Below are 16,159 nucleotides of genomic sequence, written 5' to 3' on the forward strand. Positions count from 1 at the left end.
ACAGTGTCAGGATAGTGCCCAACCAGGAAAGAGGACTCATTTGACAAGAAAAGGTAAAATGTGAGAGCGGGGAAACGTCAACCCACAGTTTTTAGTAGTTACAAGACCTAAAAGAGTTGAACTACTATTTAATCTGTCCCATTTGCATCTACCCCAAAAGAGTACCCAATCAACTTCAAATTACAGCAAAAATATCAGCCGAGAGGGTCAAACCAGCCTTTTTAAAAAAGAGATAGGTCTATCCAGCAAGGTCTTGCTCCTAACCAATTGCCACTTGGGAATCAAGCCACATGAGTTGGAACGAATGCAGAAAAGTACACTCACAAGACTAATCTAAGTACAGAACAAACAGCCCTCTTTAAAAGCGCCAGTAACACCCAAAGTCCCACAGCTTGGCAAAGTATGAAGACCTCTCCCTATTCCCAGAGAAAGAAGTTCAAGTACTTACAGTATCATGCGGCTTATCCTTGACATCATAGACTGTCAGTTTTATTCTTGTCTCTTCATAGATGGGGTAGTCGGATGGGAATGTGACGCCTGTCAGGAACAGTGGGTCTTTTGTTCCCTGAAACAGTATAGGCAGAAAACTTGGACTCATTAAGGCAGCAACTGTAGCCGGCAGCATGCAGGGACAAATGGGAACACAGAGAGTGTGTTTCTGTCTGCTTTTCTAGGAAACAGCTCTATTAAAAGAGATCTGAAGAGCCAAGTGTTGCTTGTGGGCCATGAGCCCAGCGCCCCATTGTACTGAGGGATACTGAGTAGGTGAACTTTTGTTTCTTTAAGTGGCTCAGGACTCTTAAAAAAAAAAAACACCTGGTCTATAAAAATTATATTCAGAACCTTTCTTTAGGTCTAGTTGCCATCCATTTAAAATTCTATGTAAAATATAATCATTATAGATTGATAATTTAGACAAATGATCTAAGATTCTGCCTCGCTAAACTGAATGAAGCCGTTTCCTCAAACCATCAAGCTAGTCTTTTAAAAAAAGTTGGTTTTCTTTTGTTTTGGTTTTTTGTTTTGGTTTTTTGTTTTGGTTTTTGATTCTCTTTCAATTGAAGGCTGTTTTCTATGCATGTGTGATTGCTTTTAGGTGTTTGACAGTGGCTTCCCCACCCCCCGGACCACCGTGAAAACCAGTGTGCATGATGCATTGGGGACATGGAATTATTGCTTGGCATATGGTCCCCAAGACATTTCAGTGCCTCAGAATTGAGAAAGCGGGCAACTGACATCACATTGTAGACACACACGGACACAGGCAAATATATTTGAAAGCCTTCTAGCAAAGTTTATGAAAGCCTGTGTTACTCATCCACTCATTCACTCGTTCCTTCAGAACGAGTTCTTTTCCAGGCATGATGTCAGACACGTTTGGAGGCAGGCAGTGAATAAAACGTCTAAGAAAAGTGTGCATATTCTATGCAAAATTGTAAAAGTGAACAAGATAAATGACTTTTATAGTTATGATAGTACATTTGAGGGTATGCGTGTCTTTATCACAGGAGAATAATGAGGACAGTAGAAAAAAAGAGCAAGCATGTGACTTTAAAATTTGCTACTGTTCAAAGGTAACAAAGTTACAATAATACCTGAAGTGTTTTCATTAAGAAAATGACTTTACAGTTTTAGTCAAAATGCCTTTCTATGAGGAAGACTACTTTTAATTCAGCTACGGGCTAACTATACATTTTACCAGCACTAGAACCTAAGGTCTGCATAGAATAGATTCAGGGATGCATACAAGGGAGACTCCTTACTTCCTGCATGCAGGGGCCATGCAGTGGAAGAACAGAGAAAGGAAGCTGATTCAGGGCTAACTGCAGGGGGAAATGCAGGGTGGCTCACAGGATTTAGGTCATTCTCATAATAGGAGTGACTCTAATTGCAGTCTGAATCATTTCTTCCAGCCACTGCTTCAGAGCAACCAGTGAGCTGAGCCAGCCAAGACTGGAGCAGACTGGCTGGGTTCATGAGGGAGACGCTCATTCTGAACAGTGGTGGCTCACACGTCTAGGAAAACATGCTCTACTGAAGGAGCTGCAGGACACATTCTCCAGAGCCCCAGACGTTCAAATAAGCATCTCTCATTTGCTAAGGCCATGAAATGTGTCAGGAGAACCAAACCGTCTAAAGGGAAACCCTCATGTTGAATTTAAGCCAGCACGATAATGTATTTCCGTCAATACACGGCGAATGCTGTATTAGCAACAATAAATGCAAGGAGGAGGTCTCTCATCCCACGAGTAATATTTACAACCTTTGCCTGGAAACAGTATAGGTAATCAGGTTAATCACTTATCTTTCTTTGGAAAACACTAGTTTGAAATACATCCTTCGCAGAGAATATAAAGTCTTTACTGTTGGACTAGACCGGGGCCCCTGGGTTTGAGGGCAGAGCAAAAACACCTTCACCTGTTTTGAGCTCTGTGAGTACTTTATGCTTTTTTCTTCCTTAAATACATTCATCCCATTGTATTTAAACTCAACAGAGACAGAAACACAACTATCCAGTCAAACATTCTGTCTGTTTGGGAATTCAGAGTGCAAAGTTTTTCCTTCTTTCTTTCTTTCTTTCTTTCTTTCTTTCTTTCTTTCTTTCTTTCTTTCTTTCTTTCTTCCTTCCTTCCTTCCTTCCTTCCTTCCTTTTTTTTTCCTCTAGAAGAAAACTAAAACCTTTCAATGAAAAGTGCAATTTTTCCTCCATGGGCTTACTCTGCATGTGCTTAGAAATTTCAGATCTGCATTCCCTGATGACAGACAAAAGCAATGGCCAGCCAGAGACCACAAGATAACTTATGTCAGCTGTTCAGGGGGCGGGAGAGAGGGAGAGCTGGGGGGAGGAGAGAGCAGCAAGCACAAGTCACACAGAGACAACGGCTTACAGAGAGAAAGCAGGGGGGGGTGGCACAAAGGGCAGACAGAGTCAGAGAGAAACACATGCATGCCAGGCTCACCTCCACAATTTCTGTGCTCGAGTACCTCGTCAGGGTCTGCTCCACGGGGTGGATTACTGAGACCTGTACTACTGTATTCAGTTTCCGATCACTGACAGGAGCCACAAGGTCCTTGCAGGCTGGCAGCAGCAAAGGAAAAAGGAGGAGCAGGGGAAAAAAAATAAGAGAGAAAGAAAGAAACTCAGTCAATCTCTCGGGGCAAACTTCTGTGCAGAGCTGAAATAAACTTTGTCTAGCCGCTGAAGGAAATCTCCTGGTTCTCTGCTGGCTTTACAGAGGAAGTCTCTTGGAAGTACCTTACAGAAATAGGAAGTCACGTGCTGCCAAGCTGAATTGAGAGTTCATTTCCACTGACCACATTTGCAGCACATGCAAGTCTTGAGTGCTCCGGGATCGCAGCTCCAGTGTGTGAAAATGTAGACACACACAGCCAGGGACTGAGAAGGCTTTAATTAGCCAATAACCCCTAGGGCTTCTTTCGCACTCTTGCATAAAGTAAGTTGATTTGGGCCAGAGCCAGGAAACTAAGATGTCTCTTGTTGACACTGGCTGGGTTAAGTTAAAAGTCTGAATGCACTCCTCACGATCCTCCCTACCTGGTTATAAACCCGGCCCTCTGCCGTCTGTCCTCTGCACAGTGGAAACAGGAAGACTGATTACCCTGCCACAGCGAGCTCAAGCAGAGGAGGAAGCAGCCAAGGGTTAAAGAGCCCTCTATCTGGAATTCAGGACCATCCCGGGGAGAGGGCAACTCAGATAAGGACTGGGGAATTGTGGCTCAGAAGCCACACATTCTAAGAACATTTCCTTGACACAGCCTGACTCCTGTTCCAGCCCCAGCCACCGGACCGTATTCCCTGGAGTATTTTCTACAGTTATAGCATTTTCTAGTTTTGGAAAGGAAAAAAAAAATAAAGGGAATAAAAAAAAACCCTCCTTGTCAGTAAGTCTAGTATCTACTCTCTTTCCCACTTTCTACCTCTGATTTTGAAATCCTATTTCTACTTCTTGAAAATGACTGTGATAAAAAAGTACCCTTTGCTCAGCAGACAGGGGTCAAGCTGCTGGCTGGCCACAAGCCGCATGCAGTTTCTGGTAAAGGGGAATCAGCCCCATAAGTGGTTCACAGTGACGGTGTCCAAGGTTTCACATCACAGGCAGGAGAGGAAGGTGTTTACCCTCTGCGATGGCACCTCTGTCATTGCAGGGCCACTGGGACAAAGGTAACACCGCTTAAATTTGAAACTTGAAAGCGAAGCCATTTATAGATGTAATTATCACCTTTCAATGGCTTGCCCAGCACCTTATTTATAGAAGCAGAATGAAAGAAAATATAGGCGTTTTCAAAGAGAACCAACCTGGTTTAGGTCCAGTTCTGATGAATAGGTAATGCTGGGGTGGGGGCGTGGGGGGGAGGCGTTATTTAACTTTTTAACGTCTTGCCAAACTTTGGGAATTTTATTCCTGTCTGATATTTTGCTGTTAAATTTTTTCTTACTGAAATCACCTGCCTTGAGCAAAACAAGAAAAGCTAAGGAAAGCATGGGTGGACGAAAATAGGCAGAGCTTCACTGTTTTGAGGAACTCTGTTCATTACCTGTATCAAAACATCCTTTTCGTAACTTCCGATTTCTGCCTTTGGCATATCAACCTGATCTCTGGCAAAGTGCATCAGCCTTTGAGAGATCTGTTACCACCATTTGTTGCTCAGCCTGATAAATCTACACTTACAAATAATCAAACAAAACCCTAATACACATGGTTTCAATAACATCACTCTACCACTGGAAAATGTCTTTCACGCGAAGGTTTCTTACATCCTGCTCTTTGGTGGTTAGGTCGATCATTTCCTTGCCTTGCCTTGTGATGTGTGTTTCATTTTACCACTCTTGCTTTTCTTTTCGCTGTGAGCCTCTACTGAAGCTGATAGGTGTCTTGTCTTTGGAGTTTAAAGCTAGGGGCTTTTGAGCCTCTCACACACGCACCTCACCCACTCTCTGGTGGCAGCCTCCCCTCTGTCTTATGAGCGCTTGACACCTTTGATCAAAATAAGTCACATCCCTTCTGAGTTCTTATCGGGCTCCGCTGTCTGTGGTTATTCCCAGAAGCAAGCAGCTATTCTGTTGCAGCCGAGAGCCTCTCAGCTGCACTTCCTACAAGAACAGAAGGCACACAAAACGGAAGGTTGTGTGCAGCTCTTCAGATGGCCCTGATAGTGGGCTAGGGAGAGGACTGGTGACTTTTTGTATGTAGCTACTGTGTACATTCAAAACCAGGCAACAATAGTGACACTGGAGGCTGGGCTCTCAACTCCTTTCTTTTCTTTTCTTTTCTTTTCTTTCTTTCTTTCTTTCTTTCTTTCTTTCTTTCTTTCTTTCTTTCTTTTTCTTTCTTTCTTCCTTTTTTCTTTCTTTCTTTCAAATGTATTTAATGTATATGACTACACTGTAGCTGTCTTCAGACCCACCAGAAGAGGGCATCAGATCCCATTACAAATGGTTATGAGCCACCATGTGGTGGCTGGGAATCGAACTCGGAACCTCTGGAAGAGCAAGTCAATGATCTTGACCGCTGAACCATCTCTCCAGCCCATAATTTTTTTTTATTTCATGTAAATTCATGTTTTACCTGCTCATATGTCTTTGAGAAGGTGTCAGATCTCCTGAAACTGGAGTTACCGGCAGCTGTAAGCTGCAATGTGAGTGCGGGGAATTGAACCCAGGTCCTCTGGCGGATCGGCCAGTGGCAAACAGCTCCGAGTCTTTACTGTTTCTTAATACAAAGGCAGCAAGAGGCCTAGAGAAATTCTGAAACCAAACAGTATTCTGTAGGCTTGGTCTCCCTCTTTTCTAGTTTTGTGGCACAGAGTAAATAAATCACAAACAGTGTCACTCAACTGCCTCAACTGTCAGGGTGGACAGAGCCATGGGTTTCTTGTAAATGAACTTTTACATGCAAAATTCATGTTTACTGATCACCTTGCATTGATATTTCAGAGTATTTGATGTTGTTATGTAACATAAATTTTACCAACATAGTTCTATCCAGATGACTCCTTAAGAACTGTTACTAGGGCCATATCTCCATATGAGTCCCAGTGTTGTGACCCACTTCATGTCATGAAGTGAAGGAGATGGACATGGACCTGTGTCTCCTCCTACTGTCCCTGCAGAACTGCTGAAACACTGAAGGCTGAATCCCTGGGCATTGCTCAGAGATGCTGCTCCTTTGAGTGTTATGAAATGTAATCTACATAGAATTATTTAGTAGTTAATAAAGAACTATGGCAGTTTGAATGAGAATGGTCCCCATAGGTTCACATATTTGAATGCTTGGTCCTTAGGTGGTGGGACTGCTCAGGAAAGGTTAAGAGCTATGACCTTGCTGGAGGATGTGTGTTATTGGGGTGAGCTTTCAGATTTCAGAAGATTTGTGTGATTCCCAAGGCTCTCTGTCTCCCTTCTGTTTCTGGGTCAAGATGTGAGCTCTCAACCGTTCTTATGTTGCCGTTCCACCATCATGGACTCTAACACTCTGAAACCAATACAAAAATTAAACTCTTTCTTTTATAAATTGTCCCGGTCATGGTTTATTATCATAGCAATAGAAAGGTGACTAAGACAAGAACCCTAAATATATATGCTTTCAAAATCTAAAAACGTTATATCCATCTTCCAAAGCATCCTTTCCTCTCTGTCCTTTTAACACATGCAGCTCTACTCCAAGAGTCCCTTAGATAAATGACCTTCCTTAATATGTAACACTAAAGGACTACATACAGCATTTGAAGATTTTTTGCTTCTGGTTTATTTAAGAATTTACCTCAAACCTCCCAAAAGCTCTATGGGTACTTACTTACTGGTTGCTGGAGAAGGGGGTGCCTATGTTTTAGTGGAATAGCCACTGGTAAGGTGCCTGTGTCCTTATAAATAGCACGATTCTAACAAGGAACATTAAGTAAACACACTAGGCCATTGAATTAGGATGGAGAACAGAGTTGGTGGGGGCATCAGGGAGACAGATGAGAGTAGTAACTATGGTCAAATATGTGCACACATGAAAATATACCACAGACATCTACTCATCTTAGGTATAGGCAATTTATCCTACTAAAGTAAGAATTCCTAAAGACTAAATGGATGATTAAATATAATTCTAACTCTTTGAATTAAGTGGGTACTATCACGTGATCCACTCACCAACAGATTCTAATTTTACTTCTGCCTCCTTACTGATTTCCTTTGGGCTGAGCTATTAAAAATAAACATTTCCCAATATCAAGAGTTTAAATACACAGATGTTAAAGGGTTGGGATGAAAATGTGTGCACATCCATTGACCGCCTGGTTTATAGTAAAAAGCAGAAAGGGGGGAAGGATGAATCATTTACATAAATTATAACTTTACGGTTTTTCATAGAAATACCTAAGCTAATTATAAATCATTCTTTTCCTGGTGACTTTGATTTACTATCCAGAATTAGGAGGGTTTGCTTTCTTCTTCCAATGGTGTTGAGCAAGGTACGGATAAAACATACCTCCCCTCAGGTTAGTGCAAGAACAGGCAACTTTCCTCTCTTACAGCGAAGTACTCAATAAAAGAGTAACAATGCAAATAAATGAAGCCTTTGTGTCTTGGGAGGTGGCAGCCTATGTAGCCTGATTCTAGGACTTGCTCAAACTATGAGACCCCAGCCACTGTGTAAGCACATTAGAAGAACCACACAACATTCACCCCTTGCAAACCTCAGCCTGAGCACTAGAAGTTGCCAGCATCAGTTCTAGATGCTTGCAGCATGGCTTGGCTGTTCATAAAAAGAGGAAAGACTCTCTTTTGCTCTCACAATTCTTCTAATATTTGAGAATCCTGAGGTCAAAGAGCGGGCATCTCTAAGGCTGTTTTAAGTCCAGGGTTCCATCATTCATAAGATGCTCGTATTAAGTAAAACATCGGCTTCTGTTCATGCAGTTATCTAGACCATGGCATGACTGTTAGGGTCAGAGAGCATTTTCATCACTCTAGCTGATGTTAGCTGGAAGCTGAAAACCTTCTCTTGACTCACATCAGAGAATAACACAGCTGTCAAATTCACTGAGATCTGAACCTTACAGTGGATTGAAGTGTTAAAATAAGCATGCTGGGGTGCAGGGTTGAGGGAAGACAGGGTGTAAGCTTCGGGGTAGTCTGTATTCATAGACAGCCCAAGCAATCATCTCCTGCACTCTAAGACCTATTTATTCTGTGAAGCTCAGTCATTTTTCTTGCCTCACCAGCCTTCAGTGTTAGTTAACTATTGGCAAAGTCTACTGTCTTTCCCTAAGAACTAAGCAGATGAGGTGTGTGTGTGTGTGTGTGTGTGTGTGTGTGTGTGTGTGTGTGTGTGAGGGAGGGGTTATGATGACAAAAGTTTCCACACTTCTAAAGTTTTAGAAATTTTACAAAAATTAGCCAGAGGAAATTAAGGAATAGAGGAGACATTGCTTGGTATAATCAAGAACTCTTTTGGGGGTTGGGTGTGGGTTTTGTTGTCAAGACAGGATTTCATGCATCCCAGAATAGACCTCTTGTATCCCAGGATGGACTTCATGTATTCCAGATGATCTTGAACTCTTTGTGTTACTAAAGGTGACCTTGACCTTCAAATCCTGCTGTCTCTACTTCCTTATAATGGGATTATAGACCATGTCCATCCATAGTTTATATAGTGCTCATAGTGCCATATGTTCTAGGACAGCACTCTACCAAATAAGCCTAAAGATGATTTTTTTTTGACTGAGGATAGTATTGTGTTTAATAGTTGGATCATACCTAAAGAACTATGTGGCTTTTTGCAAATGATTCATTCTCTGTGACCCAGCAGGAACAACAAAAACAAAGTCTTTGTAAACTTTGCGTACAAACTATACAAAATAATTATGATAGTTAATATTGACTACTAACTTGACAGGCTCTAGAGTCACATATGAGACAAGCCTCTGGACATGTCTATGAGGGGTTATAGAGATTGGTTTAATTGAATTAAGAAGAGTCACCCTATATGTGGGTGGCAACTTCCCTTGGAAATGGATCAGAGCTCAGGAAGGAGAGGAAGGAGAAAATGAACTGAGCACCAGCATTCAACTCTTTTGAATTCCTGATTGTGTATACGATGTGGGCGGTGCCTCCTGTTCCTGCTGCCATGACTCCCCTGTGATGATGGACAGTATCCTGGGAACTGTGAAGGCAAAGTGGGTCCTGTCTTATTTAAATTTCTATTGTTAAAGTATTTTGTCACAGCCTTAGGAAAAATAATGTGTGTGTGTGTGTGTGTGTGTGTGTGTGTTTCAGTGTAATACGTGTGTGAGAGAGTATGTGTGTGTCTGTGTTTATGAGGATGTGTTTGTGTATGAGTATGTGTTAGAGAGCATGCCTAAGTTTGTATGTGTGTTTGTTTGTATTTATAAGTATGTGGATGTGAACATGTGCATTTTTATAAGTGTGTGTGAAAGAGAGAGAGAGAGAGAGAGAGAGAGAGAGAGAGAGAGAGAGAGAGAGAGAGAGAGAGAGAGAGAGAGAGAGAGAGAGGGGAAAAGGTTGACCTTGTGATCCAATTCTCCTGTTTCATTCCCCAAGTTCTGGGGTTAAAAACTTGTATCACCACTCCAGCAAAACTAAAAGCAGAAAATTAGAACCTAGTGCAGCCTGGTGGACATGTGTCCTGGACTTCTGTGAGTATAAGGAACTCTGTATTCTGACTGTTCTTGAGAAAACCTGAAGACACGCACCCAAATCGGTGAAGGTCAAGAAAGGTCACACTACAGAGAACAGGAAGAGCTCTAGATCAAAAGTGTGGACTTAGACACACAAGGCTTTAGAGCCATAACCACACTGTTTCCAGCTTCCCCCAAGTGACGTGTCTTATCTAACACCTGTGTGCTAAGGATCAGTCTCTTTGTGAAATCAGGAAGACAGTGTCTTAGCATCTCTCATATTCCTAATAGTTGGTTAAATTTCTCCAAACTACCACTTATGTATTATTTTTTCTTGTGATTTAGAAAATAAGATTCCACTAATCAATTGATAAGCCAATTTAGCTTGTGTTTCCAGTCCAATAAATCATTGAATTCCATTTTATGGCTTCACAGTTCCCAGTGTACACCAGTGATTACATTTAGATTAAGTTAGTTTATGTCATACACAAAAAGATACATAGAACCTTTAAGAGCCTATTAGCCCCTCTCCTTACTTACTCCTCCAATGTATTAGGCTTTCTCACTTTTAGTTGTCTCTGCCTGGCTGGTTTGTTGTTGTTTTGCTTTGGTTTTGCTTTGTGTTTTGTTTGTTTGCTTGGTTGGTTTGGTTTTTCCTCCTTCCCCTGAGGAAAGTCAAGACACAATTTTCTGAAGCCTGAGATGTCGGCCTCTGCAAGCACTGGTCTCCACAGAATATTTACTAGACCATGCTGCCTAGTTCCCAGGTTCTGACCTCCAGAACACAATAGGGTGGAGGAAAGCAATCTCGGGGACAGTGTTAGCATCTTATGCTGACACCCACACAAGGCGAGCTCCATCAGCAGCTGGGACCCTGTACTCACTTAATAACAGGAGCTTCAAGTTACTACCTAGAAGAAGATGACTTTAATGCTATTGAGCTGATGGAGGGTCATTGACATGCCCCTCTAGAATATTCATTCTCTGCTCTCTGACTTGGGACCCTCAAGGTTAAGGACAAAGGACAGCTTCTACCAGGTCACAAGCCATTTTTTTTTTTAATCTCTGTAGAAAGTTTTTAAAAAGTCTTATTTTCTCATTAAGTGTTGCGTGGGATATTTTAATTAACATATACTTCCACCAAAAGAATATAAACCATGTGTAGCTGCCAACACGACCAAGAGTTGTTGGAAAAATAAGAATAAACGTATAAAAGTGGGTATGTAGGGGAAAACTTTGAAATTTTGAATTTTTCTTCATTCTTGTAGATTTTTCTTTTCTCTATGTCATCACCAAGTAAAAATAAATTTTAAAAAGTTGCTTTCTAAAATTCAAAATGAGTATATTTTTCTCTCTCTCACAAAAAGAAAGACAACATTCATATTCATATAGCTTGAAAAGACAAGGAATGAACCGAGGAATAGATTAAAGCAAATGCTGGAGAGGATCGTAATGGTAGAGTCTCTTAGGCACACTGGGAGTAGCACTGTGTGTGAGCTTCTCAGTTGCCATCCTGCAGATCTTAAGATGATACATGAACCGTGCCAAGAGTCTGGGACTGGTAGGAATGTTAGTTTCTGGGACACAGTTCTGTTTGGACAGAACGGAGGACTGTGCTCAGACCTCTTGATCTGCTAATGCCCAGGATGACAGTGTACAACCTGCCGCTGCCCCGCAGTTCCATCAGGTCCAAACGGACATTCTTCTGAAAGTCACTCAGTGGATAGCTGAAGATGTACTACAAGGTTGAGGGATAAAAGCTCCTTTTTTCACTTGTCCAAGCTGTGGAGTTAATTTTCTGCCTGCCGGATGGAGGATTAGCTTTGCAACCAGAATTTCAAGACTGCCCATATTCTGAGAGTTGAATTCACATAACGCTTGGGAGAAACATGAGGCTAACGCTCTAGGAAAGAAGCAGATGACAGAATTCTTGAGGAATCGGGGTGATGATTTACAAGTGGGAATTTAAAAGTCCCAACTTCAGAAACACTGCTTTTGCAACATTGAAATTTGAGCCTCGCTGCTCCTAAATTCTATTACAGCCAATTCACTTATAAATAAAACTGATTTCTTTCTTCCAAAAGGCTAGGCTCGGGTTGGTGGGAAATATGCCTGGAAATAAAATATGTTACATTGTCACATACAGAAGAATATAAAAATAAGTCACCATACTTTATGTGTTTTTGTGTGCATGCGTTAAGTAAAAACGTATTTATAAGAAGAGGAAAATCTTTAAAAAAAGAGAGGACAGGGCTGGAGAGATGGCTCAGTGGTTAAGAGCACTGGCTGTTCTTCCAGAGGTCCTGAGTTCAAATCCCAGCAACCACATGGTGGCTCACAACCATCTGTAATGGAATCTGATGCCCTCTTCTGGTGTGTCTGAGGACAGCTACAGTGTACCTATCTATAATATATAAATAAAATCTTTAAATAAAAAGGAGGGAAAAAACGTGTTCGGGAAGATGAAACTTCCTCACTTAGGGAACACTGTGGATGCTAAAACAACACTTGATACCCACCCAACACCAGTACAAAATGCTTGAATAGTCCAGGGAAAGAGAAAGAAAATGTTCCTTTCCTGGACAGTGTTCTCTGAAAACATTCTAATTGTCTGTGCTGGGGAGCAAGCCCCGATGCCAGCTGTACAGCAGACAGCTAATTTGCATCTAAAAAGAACAAATTTCGCTCAGATCCCTCTTGTCAGTACCAGAAGACTTCCGATCTTGAACTCAGCCTCTGCTCCCTCAGATTCTCTGGTGTCAATCCTTAGAAAATCCTATTTTGTCTTGTTTTCATGAATATTACTTAGGTGGCTAAGATCCTATCTTCCAGCAATTGAATTCCAAACAAGTCTGTGCTCGAGTCTCTTTGGGTTTTGTTGTGTCACATGGCAAGCCCCAGATAGCCGACTGGCCTGGCATTGCCTGGCGGAGCACACGGGCACGGCTCTGCCTGTGCTTGCTCCCAGCCTGCACTCCACGTTGGAGAGGTAGCAAGTGCTTGTTGCTTGCTGCTGCTCTTTTCAGCAGAAGCATATGCGCTGCTTCAGAAGGCAGGGAGATGCTATTCCAAGGAGGCAGCAGACTCCGCTGAATACTAAAAGGAGTGTCCACATGCCTTTAAGGGCATCCGCAGAGTCAGAGCTAAGCAAGGATCACTTGTCTCCAGTCCCTAAAACACATGACTACATGGGTGTGGTGGTGCCTATCCCTGGCACTCCTTGCCAGTCAGCCTAACCATATCGGTGAGCTTCATGCCAGGGAGATTTTGTCTCTGAAAATAAACTGGAATCTGAGTAATAATATCCAAAGGTGACCTCTGGGACACACACACACACACACACACACACACACACACACACACACACACACACACACAGAGAGAGAGAGAGAAACATACACACAGAGATACACATACTCATATGCACACACATAAGCACATACACATATATACAAAGACACACAGACATATACAGACACATACACACACATACTCATACAACACAGAGACACATACAGACACACATATACATACACACAAAGACTCACAGACATATAAAAACACAGAGACATATACAACACAGAGACACATACAGACACCTGCACAATACACACAGAGACATACACACAGACACACATGAACACACAGAAATACACACAAACACAGAGGCACATGTAGACACACACACACACACACACACACACACACACACACACACACACACAGAGCCAGAGAAAGATAAAGGGGGGGAGAGGGAGAGGGAGAGGGAGAAGGAGAGGGAGAGGGAGAGGGAGAGGGAGAAGGAGGGGAAGGAAGGAGACTTTTCTTCAAGGGTAACGCTTTTTTAGGAAAGTTGCCATCGACACAGGAACAGACAGCATTACTACCAGGCAAAAGGCTGGTTAGTGAATTCTTTCAACAAGGCTAACGGTTACTGATACCAATCTTGCTCCAAAAGATAAGGCCAGTGCGGTCGGTGGATACAGGAGGTACCAGCAAAGGTCTCAGGATACTGGGGGCCTTGGTTGCAAAGCAAGATAGCTAGCACAGAGTGGGCAAGGTTACTGAATTCTAATGGAAGCCGCATGCTGGCTGGTGCTTAGGAGTGTGGGAAGCTGGGGTTTGGGGTGCTGCCTTGAGGAAGGGCATGACAGCTTCCAGAGGGCTCTGAGGTCTACCTGTCTGGGCAGGAAGAAACAAAGGGAACAGCCACTTCCTGGGTGATTTCTCATCCAGCATACTGAGTCATGTTGTCTGCTTCAAACAAATCCTGACTGAGGCCATTTCTGGATGAGTTTTCTCAATTTAAGTTGCTATAGAAGGGTTTCAAGAAGAAATTGTGCCTAGCACTTGCTTTTTAGAGAGTGGTGCTTACATTAGAGTAATTTTTTTCAATTTTCCTGGTGACTATATTGGGTTCAATACTTATGTATAAAATCAATAGTTTTAATGTCTTAGAATGGTGACATATATCTATAATCCAAGCAGGCAGAGGTAGAGGCAAAGAGGCCATGAGTTTGAGGTCGTCCCCAACTCTATAGTTAGTTTTAAGCCAGAGCTGTATAAGGCATTGTCTCAAACAAAATAGAACTAAGAAACTCTGTGTGTGTGTGTGTGTGTGTGTGTGTGTTTGTGTGTGTGTGAGTGTGAGTGTGTGTGTGTGTGTGTGCAATTGCTAAATTATTTCTAGTCTATTGACAGCTATTTTACAAGCAAAATTAAAATATAAAATAAAATAGAAGATATGCAAAATGTAAATTAGAAAATAAGGATAAAATAAGGATAAAAAGATATTCCTAGAGGAAAAATGAATCTATGTTTTTAGGTTTCCTTGTCTCTACCTTCTCTACCTTTCTTTGTTGAGCAAATTTTGGATCTCTTGAACAAAGTGGTCCTGATTTGGCTGAAGTGTTCAAGCACATGTGAGATTTTGTCCTAACAAGGAAAAATCTCAATGTAAGTTTTGAATAAGAAGGCTTTGAGAATATCTAGTCCTCTGTGGTAAGATGTCGATTCACAGGACCGAAAAGGCACATCCGGGTCAGTTAAATATTTTGGTATAGCAATACATAGAACATAGAGTTGAGGAAACAATATGGTCAAGTTGAAGGCAGAAAGTATGTGATGGTTTGAGGCAGAAAGGTCAGACAATTTAAAAGTGAAGACACTGAAGAGTTTATTTTTCCAAAATACGTTGGGTCTTCTGAGTTCAGACCTACAGCTCAGCAGAAGGACAACTTGGAACCTGGGAATACAGAGCACTAAGGAAGTGATCCAAATCATCACGTTAGATTTGAGACAACTTCTTGACTCTTTCATAACAAGCAGGGGTCCAGGTGAGTTAAGAATGGGTTGAGGCGGGCCTGCTGGTACATGTCTCCAGTCTGTAATCCAGTACTCTGGAAACTGCGGCAAATAGAGTTTGGGACAAGCCTGGGCTATGTACTAAGACCCTGTCTGAAATAAATGAAAAGCAATAATAGAAAAGCATCTTCTATTTGGGTTTGGGGAAACTTTTGTACATCCTGTCCATATGCCAAACAGTCAAAAAAAAAAAAAAGTTCAAGATCAGAGATTCTGGTACTAACTATATATGCCTTTAATTTTTAAAAACATACCCCCTTATCTTCATCTGGAAGTATGAACAATTCTTTTTACTCTCACCAGATTCATATGAAGATCCGATTAAATAGACGAATTGGAAAATGATTTATGAAATTGCCGAGGTTTTATTATCAACGCACTTCTTTTGCTCATGCACTTCGGCCAAACACTGGGGAAATAGGAGCTGTCACGCATGCAGAGTTTACACATAAGGAATTCGGATGTTGGAGGGGTAAGGATTCATACTAAATAATCATAACTAGCATACCACAAAGCGATCCTTACACACGGGGCACCATTCTTACTACTGAAAAGCTACACAGTGGAAACGATGTTTTCAAGGCCGTGCAGGTAGCCAGGGGCAGAGTCAGGAGCCCACAGTCTGGAGCTGGCAGCCCAAGAAACTGCTGTCAAGTGCAGCCTAGCCCTGCTTCTCTGTGGGACATGCTGCAGGCTCATGGGTAATCTCAAATCTTTGGACCAATCCATTTCTCTTATCTTAGTTGCCAGTGATTCCGCTTGTTGCCATCTGTATGTATCTGTTCCTAAGAACGTCACAGCATGAACTGCTTGTTTCCTACTGTCATCATAACGCAGGGATTTCAAAGGTATTTTGTGAGGAATTCTGAGCATCAAATTGGGCACACATTTGATTTAAACCTTCACTGTCAGATACGGCTTAGTTATAGAACTGGTTTGCTAATGCCAGCCCATAGCTGATTCTTTCTGTCAAGTCTCTCTGGAAGAAGCCCAAAGCCCATAAAACTCTATTCTTTTGAAGAGATCTTGGAAGCCACGAACTAAGAATGAATAATTAAATACATTATAATCTCAACTTAATTGTTCAAGTCATATGCCGGCAATCAATATAAAACACTTTGAGAGACATCTATATGGACATCAATGT

At 41.9% G+C, this 16,159-nt stretch overlaps 1 protein-coding gene across 3 annotated transcripts in view; it reads right to left on the minus strand.

Annotated features, from left to right (window-relative positions):
- The window catches only part of Inpp4b (inositol polyphosphate-4-phosphatase type II B), a 339,582-nt gene that overhangs the window by 310,420 nt on the left and 13,003 nt on the right, over positions 1-16,159 (minus strand). For all 3 annotated transcript variants that reach the window (XM_032887879.1, XM_032887880.1, XM_032887878.1), the window contains exons 3-4: positions 2,961-3,079; positions 449-565 (exon numbers count right to left, since the gene is read on the minus strand). In XM_032887879.1, the coding sequence (XP_032743770.1) occupies positions 449-565; positions 2,961-3,079 (236 nt within the window). The remainder of the gene's footprint in view (positions 1-448; positions 566-2,960; positions 3,080-16,159) is intronic.

The sequence above is a fragment of the Rattus rattus genome, chromosome 17 (genome assembly GCF_011064425.1).
Source record: "Rattus rattus isolate New Zealand chromosome 17, Rrattus_CSIRO_v1, whole genome shotgun sequence".
In the NCBI taxonomy this organism is placed as follows: domain Eukaryota; kingdom Metazoa; phylum Chordata; class Mammalia; order Rodentia; family Muridae; genus Rattus; species Rattus rattus.